This window comes from Glycine soja, chromosome 18, assembly GCF_004193775.1.
Source record: "Glycine soja cultivar W05 chromosome 18, ASM419377v2, whole genome shotgun sequence".
In the NCBI taxonomy this organism is placed as follows: Eukaryota; Viridiplantae; Streptophyta; class Magnoliopsida; order Fabales; family Fabaceae; genus Glycine; species Glycine soja.
Window position 1 is genome coordinate 30,727,014 of NC_041019.1, and position 23,863 is coordinate 30,750,876.

General features: G+C 39.2%; 1 protein-coding gene across 1 annotated transcript; it reads left to right on the forward strand.

The window, feature by feature from the left end:
- The first annotated feature begins 311 nt into the window (after window positions 1–311).
- On the forward strand, window positions 312–791 carry LOC114397161. Its single transcript, XM_028359274.1, has one exon. It carries the CDS (start codon window positions 312–314, stop codon window positions 789–791), a length of 480 nt encoding a protein of 159 aa, XP_028215075.1.
- Window positions 792–23,863: the final 23,072 nt, after the last annotated feature.

Sequence of the window (23,863 nt, forward strand, 5' to 3'; positions counted from 1 at the left end):
GCATATTGTGGCATTGTCACAGTTCACCATGTGGTGGGCATTATGGCAGAGACAAAACAGCAGCTAAGGTTTTACAGTCAGGATTTTTCTAGCCAACACTTTTTAAAGACGCCCATCACCATGTCTTAAAGTGTGACCAATGTCAGAGAATGGAGGGAATTTCCCGAAGGAATGAGATGCCTCTGCAAAACATTATGGAAGTTGAAGTTTTTTATTATTGGGGTATTGACTTCATGGGTCCATTTCCTTCATATGCAGGAAATGAATATATTTTGGTAGTTGTTGATTATGTGTCTAAATGGGTGGAAGCTATGGCCACTTCAAGGAATGATGCTAAGACTGTGGTGAAATTTATCAAGAAGAATATTTTTGCTCGATTTGGGGTACCTCGAATCTTAATCAGTGATGGTGGTTCGCATTTCTGTAATACTCAACTTCAAAAGATGTTGAGTCAATACCATGTGAATCATAGAGTGGCGTCCCCCTGCCATCCTCAAACTAATGGGCAAGTCGAAGTATCCAACAGAGAATTAAAGAAAATACTAGAAAAAATAGTGGTGTCAACCAGAAAAGATTGGTCAGCCAAAATAGAAGATGCACTGTGGGCTTACAAAACTGCATACAAATCTCCAATTGGTCTGTCTCCTTTTCAACAGGTGTGTGGCAAATCATGTCATTTACCAGTCGAAATGGAACACAAGGCATATTGGGCTATGAAATTTTTGAACTTTGATAAGAAGGCATCCAGGGAGCACAGAAAGATCCAGTTGTTGGAGCTAGAAGAAATGTGATTAACAGCTTATGAATCTTCAAGACTTTACAAAGAAAAAGTCAAGACTTACCATGACAAAAAACTGTTGAATCCGTGAGCAAATCCGTGAAGTTTTCCACCATTCTTCATCTGTTCTTCGTTCGTTCTTCAACCGGTAAGTTTTCGAATCCGAGACTTTCAATTCATTTCTTGTTTTGTTGGCTTCCATCTTTATGTCATTCACTTTTGGTTTTCTTTTCTTCCATTTTTAATGAGCTTTAACCGATCGTTTAAGTCGTTTTCCCGCCTAATAAATGATAAAATTAATTTCAACCGATCATTTGCGTTGTAATCTTGTTTAATCACTATTCAAGCAAAATCTAACCGATCGTTCACACTGTAATCACGGTTAAACCAAAAAAAGACAAAATAATAATAAAATAATCAAAATATCTTGAAAACATAATAATAAAATAATCAAAATATCTTTGAATAAAATAATAAAAAAAATCAATCTGACGTTTTTCTTTGGAAGTCTCCTTGAATGAATTGACTAATAACCAAAGTCAAACTAAAGTTAAAATCAACTCACAAATCAAGCTTTGTCCGCAAAAATCACTAAAAACCGTTTTAAGGTCCAACGCCTAAAACGGTCCTCTTTTCTTTTATCGGTTTACATGGACCGTTCAAAAGCATAAAATCAACATGTAACTTTACCGCTTTTGCAAGAACTACGTAGGTCTGATTTCCTCATCGCAATTGAGGATACGTAGGTGTAGATGCAATTGGCTTTGATGTTTTGATGATGATCATGATGATGTGTTGCAATTGATGCAAATGAGCTTTTCAAGATTAAAATTCAAGACAATACTTCAAGATTACAAGTCACAACATCAAGATGATCACTAGAATATTAGGAAGGGAATTCCTAATTGAATTAGCAAAGGTTTGGCCAAGTGATTTAAAATAAAAAGTGTTTCTCAAAGGTTTTACTCTCTGGTAATCGATTACCAGAGGATGTAATCGATTACCAGTGGCCAAATACGTTTTATAACAGCTATAAAAATTTGAATTCGAAATTTTAGACTGTGTAATCGATTACACAATTTTGGTAATCGATTACCAGCAATTAGTAAACGTTTTAATTCAAATTTTAAAAGCTGTAATCGATTACACAATTACTGTAATCGATTACCAGACAGGAATTTCAGAAAAATAATTTCAAGAGTCACAACTTTTCAAAGGCTTTACTCATGACCACCAATGGTCTATATATATGTGACTTAAACACGAAATTGCAAAGAGATTTTCATAACAACAAAGTGTTTATCCTCTCAAAGAGCAAATTCATTTTATCCTCTTAAAAATTCCTTGGCCAACTTGATTGCAATTCATTAAGGAATTATTTGAGTGCTCAATCTGTAAAATCCATCTCTTTCTAGAGAGATTTGTTCCTCTTCTTCTTCTCATTCTCTAAGGGATTAAGAGACTGTGAGTCTCTTGTTGTAAAGGATCTCTAAACACAAAGGAAGGGTTGTCCTTGTGTGTTTAGAACTTGTAAAAGGAATTTACAAGTTAGTGGAACTCTCAAGCGGGTTGCTTGGGGACTGGACGTAGGCACAAGGGTGTGGCCGAACCAGTATAAAACTGAGTTTGCATTTTCTCTTCCCTTAATCTTCTTTATTTATTATTGCTTTATATTCATATTCAAGTTGCTTCATTTGAATTAATATTTAAGAAGATTGTCATTAAGGGAATTCATAACTTGAGTAAAAAAGTAAAATAGATTTTTAATTTGGGGAAATAGTTTGGAATATCTTAATTCAACCCCCCCTTCTTAAGATATCTGAGGCCACTTGTCTAACAAGTGGTATCAGAGCTTCATTCTTGTACAAAGTTTAGAAGCTTCAAGAAAAAGATGGCCTCAGCAAATTCCTTATTTCCAGAAGGGAATTCTATCAATAGACCTCCAATCTTTAATGGAGAGGGTTACCACTACTGGAAAACCCGAATGCAAATTTTTATCGAGGCAATAGATCTAAATATCTGGGAAGCCATTGAAATAGGGCCTTATATACCCACCACAGTAGAAAGAGTTTCAATAGATGGTAGTTCATCAAGTGAAAGCATAACCATAGAAAAACCTAGAGATAGATGGTCTGAAGAGGATAGAAAACGAGTACAATACAACCTAAAAGCCAAAAACATAATAACATCTGCCCTAGGAATGGATGAATATTTCAGAGTTTCAAATTGTAAGAGTGCTAAGGAAATGTGGGACACTCTTCGATTAACACATGAAGGAACTACAGATGTTAAAAGATCTAGGATAAATGCACTAACTCATGAGTATGAATTATTTAGAATGAATACAAATGAAAATATTCAAAGTATGCAAAAGAGATTTACACATATAGTAAATCATCTAGCAGCCTTAGGCAAAGAATTTCAAAATGAAGATCTTATAAACAAGGTGCTAAGATGTTTAAGTAGAGAATGGCAACCCAAAGTAACGGCTATTTCTGAATCAAGAGATTTGTCTAACATGTCTCTTGCCACTTTATTTGGTAAGTTGCAGGAACATGAGATGGAACTATTGAGATTGCACCAAAATGAAGAAAATGACAAGAAAAAGAAAGGAATTGCTCTTAAAACATCATCCTCAATTCAAGAAGAAAGTGATCAGGATAATGATGCAGATGATGATGATGATCTAAGTTTCTTTGTAAAAAGATTCAACAAATTTCTTAAAGTAAGAGGAAATCAGAGGCGACCAAATTTTAAATCAAAGAGAAGGACAGAAAATTCATCCTCTACTCTAAAATGCTTTGAATGCAATCAACCTGGACATCTGAGGGTTGATTGTCCCATCTTCAAGAAAAAGATGGAAAAATCTGAAAAGAAAAATCATAGTGAGAAGAAACTAAAGAAAGCATACATCACATGGGATGAAAATGATTTGGAATCCTCTGATGATTCTGAAAATGAAGAGATAAATCTTTGCCTTATGGCAAAAAGTTACGAAAGTGATGAAGAGGTAACATCTTCAAACAACTTATCTATTTCTTTTGATGAATTGCAAGATGCATTTGCTGATTTGCATAAAGAATCAATTAAACTTGCAAAATTAGTTTCATCATCAAAGAAAACAATTTCAAATTTAGAAAATGAAATTTCAAAATTAAACAAAGAATTAGATCTTCTAAGAAATGAAGTCTCAATCTCTAAAACAAATGAAAAAGTTAATATCTCCACTATTAATGACAAGAAAGTAACAGATTCTTGTAGTTGTTGTGATAAATATGTAAAAGAAATTAAAGAGTTAAAAAATTCACTTGCAAAATTTTCATATAGTAGAAATAATTTAGATGTTATATTAAGTAAACAAAGATATGTGTCTAATAAAAATGGACTAGGGTATAAATCTGAAAAACTACAAAAGGTTCATAAAAACTTTTCCACTTCCACACAAAAATGTAATTCTAATTCTATCACTTGTTTTTACTGTGGAAGAAGAGGACATGGCATATCAACTTGCTACTTCAAGAAAAATTACAGTAATATTAAAATGATATGGGTCCCAAAAGGATCCTCAGTTAATACTAACATGCAAGGACCCAATAAAATTTGGGTACCTAAGTCAAAAACTTGATTATGCAGGTATCTTTGAGAAAGAAGTGGTATATAGATAGCGGATGCTCAAAACATATGACTGGAGATGCATCAAATTTTACACACATATCTCCAAAGAAAAGCGGGCATGTAACATATGGTGACAACAACAAAGGTAGAATTCTTGGAGTGGGTAAAATAGGTACAAATTCTTCAAACTCCATTGAAAATGTTCTACTTGTTGAAGGTCTTAAGCATAGCCTGCTTAGCGTTAGTCAATTATGTGACAAAGGCTATCTAGTATCATTTGATTCTCAGAAATGTCTTATAGAACATAAGCATGACATTAATATAAAGCATGTAGGACATAGAGTCAATAATGTTTACATGATAGACTTAAGCATAAAACAAGAAAACAATCATTGCTTTCTTAGTAAAGATGATGATCCATGGTTATGGCATAAAAGAATTGCTCACATAAACATGGATCACTTAAATAAATTAATTTCAAAAGATTTAGTAGTTGGTTTGCCTAAATTGAAATTTGAAAAAGATAAATTATGCGATGCATGTCAAAAGGGCAAACAAACAAGAGTCTCATTCAAATCTAAAAATATTGTTTCAACCACTCGACCATTACAGTTATTGCATATGGATCTATTTGGTCCATCTAGAACCATGAGTTTTGGAGGAAATTACTATGCTTTAGTTATAGTTGATGATTTCTCTAGATATACTTGGACATTATTTATTACACATAAAAGTGATTCATTCCATGCATTTAGGAAACTTGCTAAAGTCATACAAAACAAGAAAAATCTCAAGATTGCATCCATTAGAAGTGATCATGGGGGTGAATTTGAAAATAAAGATTTTGAATTATTTTGTGATGAACATGGTATTGAACATAATTTTTCTGCACCAAGAACTCCTCAACAAAATGGAGTTGTTGAGAGGAAAAATAGTTCATTGGAAGAAATTGCAAGAACTTTATTAAATGATACTTCTCTTCCAAAGTATTTTTGGGCTGAAGCTGTCAATACTGCATGTTACATCATGAATAGAGCCTTGATAAGACCTATTTTAAAGAAAACCCCATATGAGTTATTTAACGGTAGAAAATCTAATATTTCTCATCTACATGTTTTTGGTTGCAAGTGCTTTGTACTTAATAATGGTAAAGATAATCTAGGAAAATTCGATGCAAAATCTGATGAAGGCATTTTTCTTGGATATTCTTTACAAAGCAAAGCATATAGAATATATAATAAGAGAACTATGAATATAGAGGAATCCATTCATGTTACCTTTGATGAATCTAATGCTATATTGTCAACAAAGAATATGCTAGATGACATTGCAGATTCTTTAGAACATATGAACATTCATGAACAAGATTCCAAAGGAAATGACAAAGGAAACAATGAAGATCCTCCAGAAGAAGGCAAATCCAATGATGCACTCCCAAGAGAATGGAAAACTTCAAGAGATCATCCCCTCGATAACATTATTGGTGATATCTCAAAAGGGGTAACAACTAGACATTCTCTTAAAGATTTATGCAATAATATGGCTTTTGTATCTATGATTGAACCTAAAAATATAAAAGAAGCCATAGTAGATGATAATTGGATCATTGCCATGCAAGAAGAACTAAACCAATTTGAAAGAAACAATGTATGGAAATTAGTAGAAAAACCTGAAAATTATCCTGTCATTGGAACAAAATGGGTTTTTAGAAATAAATTAGATGAACATGGTATAATTATTAGAAATAAAGCCAGGTTAGTAGCAAAAGGGTATAATCAAGAAGAGGGGATAGACTATGAAGAAACATATGCTCCTGTTGCAAGATTAGAAGCCATTAGAATGCTTTTGGCATATGCATCCATAATGAACTTTAAACTTTATCAAATGGATGTTAAGAGTGCCTTTCTAAATGGCTTAATTCAAGAAGAGGTATATGTTGAACAACCCCCTGGTTTTGAAATTTCTGATAAACCAAACCATGTTTATAAATTACAAAAGGCTCTTTATGGTTTGAAACAAGCCCCTAGGGCATGGTATGAACGATTAAGTAGTTTTCTTCTTGAAAAAGAATTCTCCAGAGGTAAAGTGGATACCACATTATTCATAAAGAGAAAGCATAATGATATTTTGTTGGTTCAAATATATGTTGATGATATAATTTTTGGATCCACTAATGATTCATTGTGCAAGGAGTTCTCCCTTGATATGCAAAGTGAATTTGAAATGTCAATGATGGGAGAACTAAAGTACTTTCTGGGATTACAAATCAAGCAAACTCAAGAAGGTATATTCATCAATCAATCCAAATACTGCAAGGAATTGATCAAAAGATTTGGGATGGATAGTGCAAAACACATGTCTACACCGATGAGCACTAATTGTTACTTAGATAAAGATGAATCTGGTCAGTCTATAGACATAAAACAATATCGAGGTATGATCGGATCTCTTCTTTATTTATCTGCTAGTAGACCTGATATTATGTTTAGTGTATGCATGTGTGCTAGGTTTCAATCCAACCCCAAACAATCACATCTAAGTGCAGTAAAGAGAATCATGAGATATCTATTAGGAACAATCAATTTAGGATTATGGTATCCTAAGAATTCAACATGTAACTTAATAGGATATTCTGATTCTGATTTTGCCGGATCTAAAACTGATAGAAAAAGTACAAGTGGAACTTGTCAATTTATTGGATCGGCTCTTGTCTCATGGCATAGTAAGAAACAAAACAGTGTTGCTTTATCTACTGCTGAAGCGGAGTATATCTCTGCCGGTAGTTGTTGTGCACAAATTTTATGGATGAAGCAACAATTATCTGACTATGGCATCATTCTTGATCGCATACCTATTAAGTGTGATAATACTAGTGCCATAAATCTATCCAAAAACCCAGTTCAACATTCAAGAACTAAACATATAGAGATTAGACACCACTTTCTTAGAGATCATGTCTTAAAGGGAGATTGTGTCTTAGAATTTGTTGATACTAAGAATCAATTTGCTGATATTTTCACTAAACCTCTCCCCAAGGAAGTGTTTTTCTCTATTAGAAGAGAATTAGGTCTCTTAGATGTAAGAGATTTAGAAAAATAGGAATTGATTGGTTGATTGATTGGTTGATTGATTGGTTAATTTACTTTTTACCTTTTGATTGTAGATTATTTTGTTTGATCTTGATTGAATTCTTGCTTTTATGATAGAATTTATGATTTCTTGTGTATATAGTAATTGAATGATTGAATTTAGTGTATTAGTAGTGAAAATTAGTCATATAGGATGTATTTGAGCATAAATATAGATATTCTCTTAGAAACTAGCCTAGGATAGGCTCTGGTAATCGATTACCATCCAGTGTAATCGATTACACATGAACAGGCAGCCTGTAATCGATTACAACATCCTGTAATCGATTACCAGAAGGCTTATTGGGCATGTAATCGATTACCAATACCTGTAATCGATTACAAAGCGTCATCTTCTATAAATACTCACGAAATCAGAGCTGCTGCGCAGCCAAAGCTTCCTCCACGTTTTCCTCCATACCTAGAACTTCAAACCTTCGATTCTCACTCGATTCTTCACCAAATCACGTCCCGTAAAGCCCAATCTTCCTCTTTTTCACTCCTCTTTCACTTCCACCGATCAAAATCCAGAAAAACTTCATCAAATGGCAGAGCCATCAAAGAAGAGAAAGGGATCATCCTCCACCGCTACCGCTGCTGCCCATCGCCGTCACGGCCCATCCGGAGCACCCACAGCACCTATTCCTCCTTCTTTGTCATCTCCAAGATCATCAACATTGTTTTCATCCGATGATCAACGTCTACGGTACCTTTCTCAGTTTTCTTCTAGAATAATCTTAGACCCTAAGTACCTAGACGTAGAGTTCTTTAATGATGAAACGTTTGATTGCTATCAAGTGTTTCAAAATTCTGGTCTTGTTGATTTCATGTCATTTAAATTGCCATATTATCCTGAACTTGTAAAGGTCTTCTACTGCAATTTAAAAATTCAGGATGGTATTATTATGTCTGAGGTGCATGGTACTTCTATGGTCATTGATCAGTCACTTTTCTTTTCTTTGACTCATTTACCCAGTCAAGGTGCACCTTTTGAGGGCACCATTGTTGATGACTGGAAATTCGATTATTCGAGTCATGATGCTCGTCGCATGGTCTGCAATGATCAAGCTTAAATGACCGGTAGATTGTTGGCCGGGTCATTAACTTTTGATAATCGCATCATGCATTATATCATTGTTAGAATTTTGCTTCCTCGGTCTTCAAATTTAGCACAAGCCTCTGAGGAGGATTTGATTCTTATGTGGGCTTTTCTAACCGGTCGTCAGATCGACTGGGCCCATTTGGTTCGGTACCGAATGCATAAGGCATTACGGGCCAATGCACCTCTTCCTTATCCACATCTGATTACTCTGTTTTTGCGTCATTTTCAAATTCCGCTTGATGATGAACCCTTTGTTCAAGTCAAGCGTTCCTTTGCAATTGGTGCTGGTGCAGTGACCTCCTTTGGGTATCGTAAAGATAGGAATGGACAATGGCTGAAGAAGGATGCACTCCCTCCTCACGATGAACGTACTCCTTCACCTCCCCCTCAACGTGAAGATTCCGCACTCATGAATGAAGTCCTCTCCGAATTACGGGGTCTTCGTTCTTATGTTGGTGACCGCTTCGACTCGTTAGATTCACGCTTTGCCGGTATGGACATTCGTCTTACACAGCTTGAAGAGGATGTCGGATACATTCGTCAGAGTTTCGATCTTCCACCACCTCCTCCGTCTTCTTAGCTTTTAGATTCTGATTATTTATCTTTTATAAGCCGTGTATTTTGGCTTTTAGTTTCTTAGAATTTACATTATTATGCTAAGTACTTTGCTTATTTATCTTGTGTTTTTAAATTTCAGTCTTGGATATTTTGTGGTTGTTGACATTTTATGTTATTTGAATTCTGGTTTGATTATTTCTTGATTATGAGTTTGGCTTATTATTTAATACTCTGATACTTATATCTTGCTACTCCATTGTTATAACTGTGTTGATTTCCGAGTTCTTTGGCTTTTTGATGTTGCCAAAGGGGGAGAAAAAGGTTGTAGCAAAAGCTTAAGAAAAAGCTTAACAAACTTAGAAATCAAGTGATCATGTATTCCGAAATATAGGGGGAGAAAACGGATGCACATTTTATCTATATACAATTGTTTGTTGCTTGCTTGAATCTTGATTTCAGGTATTGTATTGTCATCATCAAAAAGGGGGAGATTGTAGATGCAATTGGCTTTGATGTTTTGATGATGATCATGATGATGTGTTGCAATTGATGCAAATGAGCTTTTCAAGATTAAAATTCAAGACAATACTTCAAGATTACAAGTCACAACATCAAGATGATCACTAGAATATTAGGAAGGGAATTCCTAATTGAATTAGCAAAGGTTTGGCCAAGTGATTTAAAATAAAAAGTGTTTCTCAAAGGTTTTACTCTCTGGTAATCGATTACCAGAGGATGTAATCGATTACCAGTGGCCAAATACGTTTTATAACAGCTATAAAAATTTGAATTCGAAATTTTAGACTGTGTAATCGATTACACAATTTTGGTAATCGATTACCAGCAATTAGTAAACGTTTTAATTCAAATTTTAAAAGCTGTAATCGATTACACAATTACTGTAATCGATTACCAGACAGGAATTTCAGAAAAATAATTTCAAGAGTCACAACTTTTCAAAGGCTTTACTCATGACCACCAATGGTCTATATATATGTGACTTAAACACGAAATTGCAAAGAGATTTTCATAACAACAAAGTGTTTATCCTCTCAAAGAGCAAATTCATTTTATCCTCTTAAAAATTCCTTGGCCAACTTGATTGCAATTCATTAAGGAATTATTTGAGTGCTCAATCTGTAAAATCCATCTCTTTCTAGAGAGATTTGTTCCTCTTCTTCTTCTCATTCTCTAAGGGATTAAGAGACTGTGAGTCTCTTGTTGTAAAGGATCTCTAAACACAAAGGAAGGGTTGTCCTTGTGTGTTTAGAACTTGTAAAAGGAATTTACAAGTTAGTGGAACTCTCAAGCGGGTTGCTTGGGGACTGGACGTAGGCACAAGGGTGTGGCCGAACCAGTATAAAACTGAGTTTGCATTTTCTCTTCCCTTAATCTTCTTTATTTATTATTGCTTTATATTCATATTCAAGTTGCTTCATTTGAATTAATATTTAAGAAGATTGTCATTAAGGGAATTCATAACTTGAGTAAAAAAGTAAAATAGATTTTTAATTAGGGGAAATAGTTTGGAATATCTTAATTCAACCCCCCCTTCTTAAGATATCTGAGGCCACTTGTCTAACAGTAGGAGCAAAAGCTCCACTTTTGTCGACCACCCCGAGAGATCGTTATTGGTCCAACGCCTTAACATTTCTCTCCTTTCACCCCAAGAGATTGTTAATGGTCCAACGCCTTAGCATTTCTCTCCTTTCCAAAAATCAAAAGATCGTTTCATGGTCCAATGCCTTAAATGACGTTTGTTCGGTCAAAATATATCTTGCAAAAAAAGATAAAAACAACTTAACCAACGTTTAGTTCTGAAAGAACTACGTAGGTCTGATTTCCTCATCGCAATTGAGGATACGTAGGAGTGAGGGAAACACCCTTGTGATGGCATAAAAAGGCATAAAAAGACATAAAAATATAAAAAAAGGGAAAAATACATAATTTTGAAGTCATATTTGCACACTTGATTAAAAGGCTGTCGTCCCTTGTGATGGACGGGTGGGGTGCTAATACCTTCCTGTGAATGTATGTATACATGATTTTGATGATGTCAAAGAACAATCTAACAAGGCTGCTTCAAATGATAAGCATTTGCTTCAAGAATAATTCAAGATTACTTCAACAAGCAAAGCCTTGTTTCAAGATTCACTAAAGACCAAGCCTTGCCTTAAAACAAAGTGCTTTCAAGACATGCAAGGCTCTGGTAATCGATTACCAGGAAGTGTAATCGATTACCAGAAGACAGGGTTGAGAAATAGTAGTTGAAAAAGGTTTTGAATTTGAATTTTCAACATGTAATCGATTACCATATGTCTGCAATCGATTACCAGCAATGGAACTTTTGAAATTCAAATTCAAAAGTCATAACCTTTCAAATAATAAATGTGTAATCAATTACACAAACATTGTAATCGATTACCAGTGGAAAGTTTTCAAAAAATCTGCCAACAGTCACATCCTTTCATTAGATTTGTGAATGGCCATCAAAGGCCTATAAATAGGTGACTTGGGCACGAATTTTTGAGAGATTTTTGCTTGGAATAAATGTCTTATCCTCTCAAAAGACAATGAGAGATATTCCAAAAGAACTTCATTGTCAAATGCTCTCCCAAAAGAAATCCTTGACCAAACACTTGCAAAATCTATAAGGATTCTTACATGATCTTCATTGTAATATTCTTCTCTTGAAGAGAGATTTCTTCTTCCATTCTTCTTATTCAATGAGATTGGCTAAGAGACTGTGAGTCTCTTGTTGTAAAGCTTCTGAACACAAGGGATGGGTTGTCCCTGTGTGGTTCAGACTTTGTAAAGGATTTTACAAAGATAGTGGAAATCTCAAGTGGGTTGCTTGAGTACTGGATGTAGGCACGGGAAGTGGCTGAACCAGTATAAAATTGTGTTTGCATTCTCTCTTCCCTTATCTTATTTATTTTGTTGAAATCAATTGTGTCTTGCATGTTTAAAGAACATTGTTAAATTGATCGTTGTTGCTTCTTCTGCATTCTAAGCCTATCCCTCTTAAGATTATTGAGGCCACAAGGTCCAACACTTCCCCATGTGTAAAAACAACTCCCAAACCTTTCACGATTAAAGTTCGTAGACCACCCTTTCCAGTTTTTCGATGTTTTCCTCGAATAAACGTTGGTGGCGACTCCGCGCCCCTTCCTCCCTTGGAAGACGCACCCATGAGCCCTCGTGTCGCCCTCCCACCAAAGGGTAGTGTCGCAACGTGCCCTTCGCGGGCGAGCGAGGGCGAGGCTCACGGGTGCGCTTTCCAAAGGAGGAAAGATGCGCGGAGTCGCCACCAACGTTTATTTGTGGGAAAACGTTGGAAAAACCGAAGGAAACCGGTCAAAATGAAAATTCTAAGTTCGGGAGTTGTATTTACGCTTGAAGAAGGTATTAGCACCTCTTACGTTTGTCTCGAAAGACAACAGCCTATTTTTTAGAATTGTGGAATTGTGTTATCTTAACTTTTTATTTCTTTTTATTTTTTGAGGTCAACAAAAGCGGGGCTTTTGCTCCTACGTACCCTCCTTTGGAGAGGAAATCAGACCTACGTAGTTCTTTCTTATGCGTGAATCAAGTGATTCTTTTTACTTGAGGGGTGATCATTTTAAGGCGTTGGACCTTAAAAATGATCCTTTTTACTTAGTAAGAAACTGACATGATAAACTTTCAAAAAACCTATTTTTGTGGACGAGCTTGACTAGGCGAGTTGATTATAGCCTTAGTTTCACTTTAGTTATTAGTCAATTCAATTAAGAATGAGAAGTCCCAAAGAGAAAACATCCGATTGATCTTACGCTTTTAATTTACTAAAAGGTATTTTTTTATTATTATTTTACCTCTTTTTTTATTTCCAACGTGGTTACGGCACGACCGAACGGTCGAAATTCATTTTAACCAAAATTAGCGGATGATACGATTCAAATGTTCGGTGGAAATTTATTTTATTTTTAGATTAAGTGAGAAATGACTTAAATAAATGGCTTAAGCACGTCAAAAGGGGGTATAAAAAGTAGATGAAAACAAGAATAAAAATACATGCAACAAAATGTGGACCACCACGGGTACATAGAATGAATTGAAAAGCTTGGTTTGAGGTACTTACCCGTTGAAGACTGAAGAAAACGAAGAACGAACAATGAATCTTGAAGAACGGTCGAGAATCTTCGCGTAATTACTCACGGAAACGTTACGGAAGCGCCTCGGCTTGGATTTTCTTCACGGAACTAATTTTCCTCAGCAAATTCGAGAGAGAGAGAAGTGCCTAAGGGGCTGAACCCTTTTCTTCTTCACTTCTCCCCCTATTTATAGCAAAATAGGGGAGAAGCTTGCCGCCCTGCTCGCCTAGGCCCAAGTGGGCCTGGTTGCTATTTGTAACCCCCTTTTTACTAAATGCACCCCCCTTTCTATTTTTTTGTAATTCTTTTTCCGTAACTTTACGAATTTCGTAACGATACTTATTTTCCTTCCGCAAGGTTACGAATCCTTATGGATTATGTATTTACTCTTTTTTAGCTTTTGAAGAAGTTACGGAAACTCACGGATTACGCAAAAACACCTCTTTTCGATTTTCGCCACATTACGAAATTTCACGAATCACGCAAGCCTGCTTCCTTTCGATTTCTGAGACGTCTCGGGACTTCATTTATTGCATGTCATCAAGTAATAATCCCCGGACGAAATTAGGGTATGAAAGTTGCCCCTCTTTACTTACCTCTCATCGGAGATAAGAGGAAAGCAAAGATAGGACACTGATTTCGTCCGTCCTGCCCTTTCTGTGATGTCGACTCTCGTCTCCACTCCTTCTTTTTTTTCTTCTGCACAAAACAAAATACAAAGAACAACGAACATAATATACACAGATACACATACACATATTTGACGAAGGAACCGATCCGGAAAACAACAGAATAACGTGTTTCCCAGTCACCAGAGACTTCGCGCTTGACAAGGGAGGACACATGAACAGCACTAGGCAATAACATTCATGTGGCTCCGGAACAAAGGTGGAGTATGGAGGATTGCCTTGAGGGTCCGCACTTAGGCAATCATGAAACTCAGCTCCAAACTCGAAAGTGGAGGACACATGAACAGCCCTAAGCAATAACATTCATGTGGCTCCAGAAAAGGGTGAGAATGGAGGATTGCCTTGAGGGTCCTCTCTTAGGCAATCATGAAACTCAGCTCCAAACTCGAAAGTGGAGAACACATGAACATCCCTAAGCAATAACATTCATGTGGATCCGGAAAAGGGTGAGAAAGGAGGATTGCCTTGAGGGTCCTCTCTTAGGCAATCATGGAACACAGCTCCAAACTCGAAAATGGAGGACACATGAATGACAACGCAATTCATTCATGTGGCTCCGGAAAAGGATGAGAATGGAGGATTGCCTTGAGGGTCCTCTCTTAGGCAATCATGAAACTCAGCTCCAAACTCAAAAGTGGAGAACACATGAACAGCCCTAAGCAATAACATTCATGTGGCTCCGGAAAAGGGTGAGAAAGGAGGATTGCCTTGAGGGTCCTCTCTTAGGCAATCATGGAACACAGCTCCAAACTCGAAAATGGAGGACACATGAATGACAACGCAATTCATTCATGTGGCTCCGGAAAAGGATGAGAATGGAGGATTGCCTTGAGGGTCCTCTCTTAGGCAATCATGAAACACAGCTCCAAAGTCAAAAGTGGAGAACACATGGACAGCCCTAAGCAATAACATTCATGTGGCTCCGAAAAAGATTGGCAGGACCGAACGGTCCACCGGGTTTTTCCACCTAAAAGGATAACATGCTTTTTGCAAAGAAAAATAAATCATTCGCGAGAGCACCACATCTTAGAGAAACAATATACTTGTGCCAAGGGTAATCTTCCTTGTAACCGAGAATGAAGGGTAGGATGTCAACTTCTAGCTTTCAAACGAACACGCAGGGGAAACATCGGGCTAAGCTGAAAATAAATCACTCATAGTGTATAAAACTCACAAGGCAAGTGTCTTATCCTATTCCCAAACCATAACTGCACCAGGACTCTATTTTGCACGCGACTTCCTATCGAATCATAAATCAAACGTATGATCACGGACAAATAGGATTTTCTCGAGGTCAGTGTTTTTGGAGAGGAATCTGGGTGTTTCGGTCTTTTCCTCTTTGTTCATGTGGGGTGGGATATTGCCAGTCAAGAATGATTCTGAGTGGTAATCTGGCTTTTGGAGACTTTCTATCCTCTTTCTTTCATTGATCGAGAATTGCTTCTTTTCCCTTTTCACTTCATTTCGATCATTGATCGGGAATCCTTCTTTCCTTTCTTCTGTTCTTTTCTTTATTTTCATTTTTTCTTTTTTCTTTCTTTCCATTTCTTCCTTTTCTTTCTTTTCACTTTTCCTTCCCCATCCCTTTCTTTGGGAAATCGGGTTTAGCATTCTATTTGCTCTCCCTTGAGGAGATTCCGCTGTCCTTTGCTTTGGGGGAAAGAATGAGGATTCCTTTTTTACAGGCCAAGGTTCAAAAAGGTCTAAGGTTGTGTTTAAATGGGGTCTTTTATTGTGGGAACCCAATCTTGATATCTGGGGCGCAACAAATTTGGGTGTCAAGGCATCGGTCTCGGGCCGAATCCCATATTAGTCCACAAGGCACGCGTGACAATGATGATTTGAAAACAACGTGCAAAATTAGTCATGGCTACAGCTCGGTGGGCACTCAAGCATCCTGTTTATGGCATTGTGATACTACGGTTGGGAATTTACACAGACAGACCCAACGTTTCCAAGTTATGTTCTTTCATCAGTTCAATGAATTCATCCATCCTTATCTCGGTTCATTCCGGAAAATAAACTCTTAGCATCAGTCCCTTGTTTCCAGAAGATGCGTTTGCTCTTTACGAATGATTTATACTTCTTAACTATAACATGTCGACCTTCGCGGTCTTTCTTTCTCTTCACTTTTTGTTTTATTTTTAAATATGTTCATTGAAACTATACACTTGTGGTTCTTTATGAGGAAAATCTTTCTTTATACATCTATGACAAACTTTTTCTGTACATGCATTAGAACTCTTCTTCTTACGTCACGCGGTCTATATACAAACCCTATTTACATTCAAAGATTTTCATTTTTCCCAACACACCCTTATGGTTCACACAAAGGTTTCTTCATATACACTCGTTGCTCACACACACAAGAATTCCTTTCCACGCATCATTTACACACAAGAATCCTTCTATACACATTTCCTTTTACATACATGTATAAATAAAAACCTTTTTTTCTTTTCTTTATGAACATGACTTTTATTCACAGCGCTTCTTTCTTTTTATTAGGATTTTTGGTTCATTTTATTTTATTATTTTTAGGACGACGTTCCTAAAATGAAAAAAAACTCTACGCGGTTCCAGCATTTCAACAAACATTATTGACAACAACGAAACAAATACCGACGTAACAACTCAAGTGATATGTATGTACAAAACAAAAGTCAAAACATGAAACAAACGTCAGTCCCTTAGTCAAACACAAAATAAGATGATATGTAACAGAAAAAAACAAATGGAAACAAAAAGAAATATGGATCAAGAGATCTCCCAATCATGTGGCACCGCTCCCTCCCAAGAAATCAAGTAAATCGGTCATCTCTTCGTCCTCGCGGGCCTCATCTGCCTCGTCGGGAGCCTCTGCTGGTGCCCCTGCTGGTGCCTCTCCTGCCTGGGCCTCAGGCCAATCTCCAAGCCATGCGACCTCTGCCCTGAATTGGTCTGGAGTAGGGCACGAAAAAGAAGTAAAGCCCTGGCTCTGCAGGCTGAGACTCATCTGATAAAGACAATCATGAGTCTGTACATGTGCCCAGTGGTTGGCCGCCTGCTGGCGAACCAAATACCGCAAATACTGCTCTGTATCAAACAATCCGGCTGGACCAGCCTGATGAGGTGGCGGCGCGTCCGCGGCCTGTGGTGCATCACCCTGGACCTGTCTCTGCGTGCAGTACTTCTCAATAAAAGCTCGGGTGATGGGCGGCCGAATCACCTTGCTAGGTGTGACGGGGACGCCGAACGACTGGCAGAGTCCTGTGATCAAGGCGGGAAATCCCAGGGCCCTGTTGGACTTATCTGGGTCCAGAGGGTGCCTGGTAGGCGTCATACCTGCAAATATATAGATGGCATCAGCGATTAGCTGAGCCACATGAATGCTCATCCGCGTCAGGATGGCGTACACCAGCTGACACATCGGCAGAGGGAGGTCGGAATTATGGTCGCTGGGCAGGATGTTGCTGAGCAGCAAAGTCATCCATATCTGAGTCAGGGTGGTCATGTTGGTGCGCATGATCCGCACCCGTCTCCCGGCAACAGTCCGGGCAAAATCTTGCCCCGGTATACATAGCAACTGGGCGATGGCCTCCTCATCGAACCCATCGGACCGGTTCCTCCTCTGGCCATATTCGCACTCCTGGCCCTCCTCCAACACTAAAGGATATCCCAGGAGTTGGTCGATAGCATCCGCATCAAATGGGATCCACTGACCCCTCACCCAGGACCTCATATCACGCACGCCCTCCTCTGTTGGCCAAGCATTGGCATAAAATTCGAGGACTATGTCTAGATGAAACTTGGCCATGGGGGTAACCAGTGATGCCCACCGCCGGCGACCTATTTCTTCCTGGAAATCAGTATACTCATCGTCCCTGAGCTGGACGCATCGCTCCTGGAGAAATGACCATCCCTTGATGGCCTCGAAGCGCTGCTGGTGTTCAGCGCTCCTAAAACGGTGACTATCATACTCGGGAACAGAACTAGTTCCTTCGGCCGCCTTATCCTTCCTGGATCTCTTTGAGGCAAGTTTCCTCGGGGCCATTTCAAATTTTGTTGTTTCATTCATATTTATTTACATATATGCACATTGGAGAGCCAATCTCACGTCACGCACACACTTGCATTTGAAAAGGAACTTTCATGCCATCTATCTACACTTGAGGAGCAATTCCACATCATATATTCATTTGGGAAGCATTCTTGTGCCATTTTTGGCATGGGTACATTTTTTTTTTTTGAAAGGCTTCTTATGCTACCTATCCACAAATATACATATTTTAAAAGGTATTTTTACGTTACCTATCCATAAATATACATTTTTGAAATGCATTATTTACTATTCATTCACTTTGCAAGGTATTTTCATGCCATATATTCACATATATACATATTTTTATGCCATATATATTTACACACATATCTACACACCATTGAAAAGCATCTCCCACGTTACTTAGGTGCAAAGTGCCAATCATGGGGCAGCCCAAATTCTTACAAACAAGTCCCTATTTTCATGCTTTTCTAATCCTAAAACCAAACTTTGGGTTCCTAGTCATGAGTATGTTTTCTTGCATTGAAGCTTAAAAAGTTTGGGTCCCTAAGCTTGGGACTGGATTTGGGCATCTATTTCGACTTTCCTATGCTGTCTCTACATACACAAAATAGCCCCACCATCCCAATTTTGCAAAATCATATTCATTCATCATTGGGGAATTTCACCGAGCACTTGGTGAGCGCATGTTTGAACATAAATTGCAAGAGGATGGGGACAATGTGGCATGCCCCATTGCTTCAGAATACAACCTAGGCCTAAGGCCTTCTCATCCAAATCCTCAACCCAAGAAAACAAGGATCAAAGCAAACCAAAACTGCCTCACAGATATAAGCATGTTCTCACAATTTAGAGTACCAAAAGATGAAGAAAACACATCAATGGGAAGCGAAAAACATCAAGGATGGAATACTTACTTGTTGGAGTGAATGATAACACCAAAAATGAAAGCAAAAGGCAACCAAAAGTGGCTTGAGGGGGCAAGAACCGCAAGCCTTCGTGTTCTTTCTTTCTTGAATGAAGGGGGGGAAGTTTTTGGATACAAAAACGTTCCCCTCCTTCGTTTTTATATTTTGAGTGCAGGGGTTGCTCGCCCAGGCGAGCTAACCTGCTACTTTTTTTTTTTTTGAGGGTAACATTAACCATGTCCCCTCCTTTTTCATGGGTTAGCGTTTCGCCTAACTTGAACTTACTTAAGTTAGAATTAGGCGTCGATTACTTATTTAAAACAAACAATAGTAAAAGAAACTGCAACCACAAAGGATATTGGGCTGCCTTGCAGCGACATTCTCTGCTTGTTTAGCGCTGGGAAGGGGCAACGATCGGTCGGTCGTGACCCTAGTCCCACTCGATCCGTCCCTATGTACCTATAAGTAGGAAACAAAAATACGCGGCCAATCGTGACCGGTCATCATCTTACCTTGGTTGATTTCTGCCATTGATTTGTCTTGACTTCTGACCGTGGCCTGAGACGATTCTACTCTTTGCTATCACAAGATATGCATGTGCATGTATGAATGTATGAATGTTTCTAATGTGATGATTTTATTTTAGTGAAGGCTGGTTAGGTTCAATTTTTAAAATAAACGTTTGGGGCACCCCATACACCGAGCGAAGAGGGCTCATGCTTATAACAAATCTAAAACACAAAGTTTGAAACCAAAGGGAGGACTAAAACCTCGCCTATCTTTTCCCTTTTTTTAAAGAACAAGAACAAATACAGAGGAAGGGAATCCCTGGAGGAAACCAGGAAGAACAAAAACTCAGAATTAAAAGAACATGCAACGGTCCCCTCGATTGCCCCAGATTTCTACCGTAATATCGTTTAACTACATCGGAGTTCACGGGCGAGGGCAACTCCTTGCCATCCATGTGGGTGAGTATCAGAGCACCCCCAGAAAAGGCTCTTTTCACCACGAAAGGTCCTTCATAATTCGGGGCCCACTTGCCTCGGTTATCTTTAATAGCGTGGGACATCTTCTTCAACACGAGGTCCCCCTCGTTGAACTTGCGCGGGCGTACCTTTTTGTCGAATGCGTTCTTTATCCTTCGTTGATACAAACTCCCATGGCTCATGGCAGCCAAACGCTTACCTTCAACAAGGTTAAGTTGGTCGTAGCGCGCTTGAGCCCACTCTGACTCTTTTAGGCCTGACTCCGCCATTATCCTCTGAGAAGGAACTTCTACCTCAAATGGGAGCACTGCTTCCATCCCATAAACCAAGGAATACGGCGTTGCCCCAGTAAAAGTTCGTACCGAGGTTCTGTATCCGTGTAGGGCGAAAGGCAGCATCTCATGCCAATCTTTGTACGACACTGTCATCTTTTGGACAATCTTCTTGATATTCTTATTCGCAGCCTCTACAGCCCCGTTCATCTTTGGCCGATAAGGGGTAGAGTTATGATGCTGGATCTTGAAGTCCTCGCACATCTCCTGCATCATCTTATTGTTCAGATTGGTGCCATTGTCAGTGATGATCTTCCTGGGGAGTCCGTATCGACAAATCAACTCCCTTTTTATGAATCTAACCACCACATTCCTTGTGACATTAGTATAAGATGCCGCTTCGACCCATTTGGTGAAGTAATCTATCGCCACTAGAATGAAGCGGTGACCATTCGACGCCTTAGGTTCGATGGCCCCAATGACATCTATTCCCCACATAGAAAAAGGCCAAGGGGCGGACATAACATTGAGAGGATGTGGCGGAACATTGACATTGTCCGCGTATGCCTGACATTTATGACATTTCCTGACATGAGCGCAGCAATCGCTTTCCATGGTGAGCCAATAATAACCAGCCCTAAGGATTTTTCTGGCCATAGCATGCCCATTGGCATGTGTCCCAAAGGAACCCTCGTGGATCTCCTCAATCATGAAGTTCGCCTCTTTGGCATCTACGCATCGTAGGAGGGTCATGTCGTGGTTTCGTTTGTATAGGATAGTACCACTTACAAAGAAACCAGTAGCCAATCTCCTCAACGTCCTTTTGTCATTGTCAGAAATCCCTGGTGGGTATTCTTTGTTCTCGACATACTGCTTGATGTCGAAATACCACGGTTTCCCATCCCGCTCTTCCTCTATTGCATAACAATATGCCGGTCTGCCTTGAGATTTGAATTCGATGTATGGCAGATCCCCATGTGGGGCAAGTTGAAACATGGATGCCAGGGTGGCTAGTGCATCAGCCATTTGATTCTCTTCCCGAGGTATGTGGTGGAAGGAAATGTCGTCAAAGTACTTGGCTAACCTCAAGATATGAGTTTGATAGGGTATCAACTTCGAATCCCTAGTTTCCCATTCTCCTTTCAACTGGCGTATCACCAAAGCTGAGTCTCCATACACCTTGAGTAGTTTTACATCAAAATCAATGGCCGCCTGAACCCCGAGGGCGCATGCTTCGTACTCGGCCATATTGTTGGTACAATCAAAACCTAGCCTAGCCGTGAAAGGAATACACCGATCATCCGGGGATACGAGGACTGCCCCTACTCCGTGGCCCAAAGCATTTGATGCCCCATCGAAGCAAACAATCCATTTGTCTAGGTCTTCATGCGTCCGCTTCTCTTCAAACAGGGCCATGATATCTTCATCTGGGAACTCGGGGTGCATCGGCCGATAATCCTGGAGGGGTTGTTGGGCCAAATAATCTGCTAAGGCACTTCCCTTTACCGCCTTTTGGGTGACGTAAACGATATCGAATTCAGATAATAATACCTGCCACCTAGCGATTCGTCCCGTGAGGGCCGGTTTTTCAAAGATGTATTTCACGGGATCCATTTTGGAAATAAGCCACGTGGTATGGCTGAGCATATACTGCCTAAGCCGATGTGATGCCCATACCAGAGCACAACACGTCCTTTCCAGCATTGAGTAATTCATCTCACATGCGGTAAACTTCTTGCTCAGATAGTAGATGGCTTGCTCCTTTTTCCCAGAATCATCATGCTGACCCAACACGCACCCCATAGATTCGTCCAACACGGTCATGTATAGGAAAAGAGGTCTTCCTGTTACGGGTGGCATGAGCACTGGGGGATTCGCGAGACTCTGTTTGATCTTCTCGAAAGCCTCTTGGCAGTCACTGTTCCATAGGACCGCTTGGTTCTTACGTAACAGCTTAAAAATGGGCTCACAGGTAGGGGTGAGTTGCGAGATAAATCTCGCGATATAATTCAACCTACCCAAGAAACCAGGGTGCAGCACATCCTTTCCAGCATTGAGTAATTGATCTCACATGCGGTAAACTTTTTGCTTAGATAGTAAATGGCTTGTTCCTTTTTCCCAGAATCATCGTGCTGACCCAACATGCACCCCATAGACTCATCTAACACAGTCATGTACAGGAAAAGAGGTCTTCCTGTTACAAGTGGCATGAGCACCGGGGGGTTTGCGAGGCTCTGTTTGATCTTCTTGAAGGCCTCTTGGCAGTCATTATTCCACAGGACCATCTGGTTCTTACGTAATAGCTTGAAAATGGGCTCACATGTAGGGGTGAGCTGCGAGATAAATCTCGCGATATAATTCAACCTGCCCAAGAAACCTCAAACCTACTTCTCCGTGCGTGGTTCCGGCATTTCAAGAATTGCCTTCACTTTCTCGGGATCTATCTCTATCCCTTTCTGAGTTACGATGAATCCTAGCAACTTCCCCGATTTTACCCCGAAGGTGCACTTGGTTGGGTTTAGCTTCAGTTGGTATTTCCGCAACCTTCCGAACAGCTTACGTAGATTGACGAGGTGTTCGTCCTCAGTCTGAGACTTGGCAATCATGTCATCTACGTAGACCTCTATTTCCTTATGCATCATGTCATGGAACAACACCACCATGGCACGCTGATAGGTTGCCCCAGCATTTTTCAGTCCGAAGGCCATCACCTTATAGCAAAACGTTCCCCATAGGGTGACGAAAGTGGTCTTCTCTACATCTTCGGGTGCCATCTTTATTTGATTATACCCCGAGAAACCATCCATAAATGAGAAGAGGGCAAATTTGGCTGTATTATCTACCAATATGTCAATGTGTGGCAGGGGAAAGTTGTCTTTAGGACTGGCTCGGTTCAAGTCCCGGTAGTCTACACACATTCGAACCTTGTCGTCCTTTTTCGGGACTGGGACAATGTTGGCCACCCACTCCGGGTACCGTGCCACAGCTAAGAAACCTGCATCAAACTGCTTCTTTACTTCTTCTTTAATTTTTAAGGACATCTCGGCTTTCATTCTTCGTAACTTTTGCTTAACCGGGGAAGATCCAGGATTCAACGGCAACTTATGCTGCACAATGTCGGAATCCAGACCGGGCATGTCTTGATACGACCACGCAAAGACATCTTGATACTCTTCAAGAAGGATTATCAAGCCTTGGCGGATAGGCGTGGTCATACCGGTTCCTACCTTTACCTCTTTCTTTTCCTCCGGGGTCCCCAAGTTTACCAATTCGGTTTCTTCTTGGTGAGGCTTCATTTCACGTTCTTCCTGAGCGACCAACCTCTCCAACTCTGGTGACAGGACGTCCTCTTCCTCTTCCTCGTTTATCGTTTGGCTTATATCTCGATCAAAATCGATTGTTAAACCCTCGTTGTTAGGTTCCTCAAAGAATCGACCCTCATATCTATGCCAAACAAAACAAAAGAAACAAAAACATGCAAAATGACATGAGAAAAGGTGGTACTGCAAGAACAGATGAAACAAGATCTCTTTGTTTATTTAATAAGGTAGGTTTCACAAAACAAAAGAGAACGGAAATCTATAGGCTCTAATTACATTGAATCAGCGGTATAGACTTCTGACTGGCTTATCACACGCCAGTTCCCCACTTG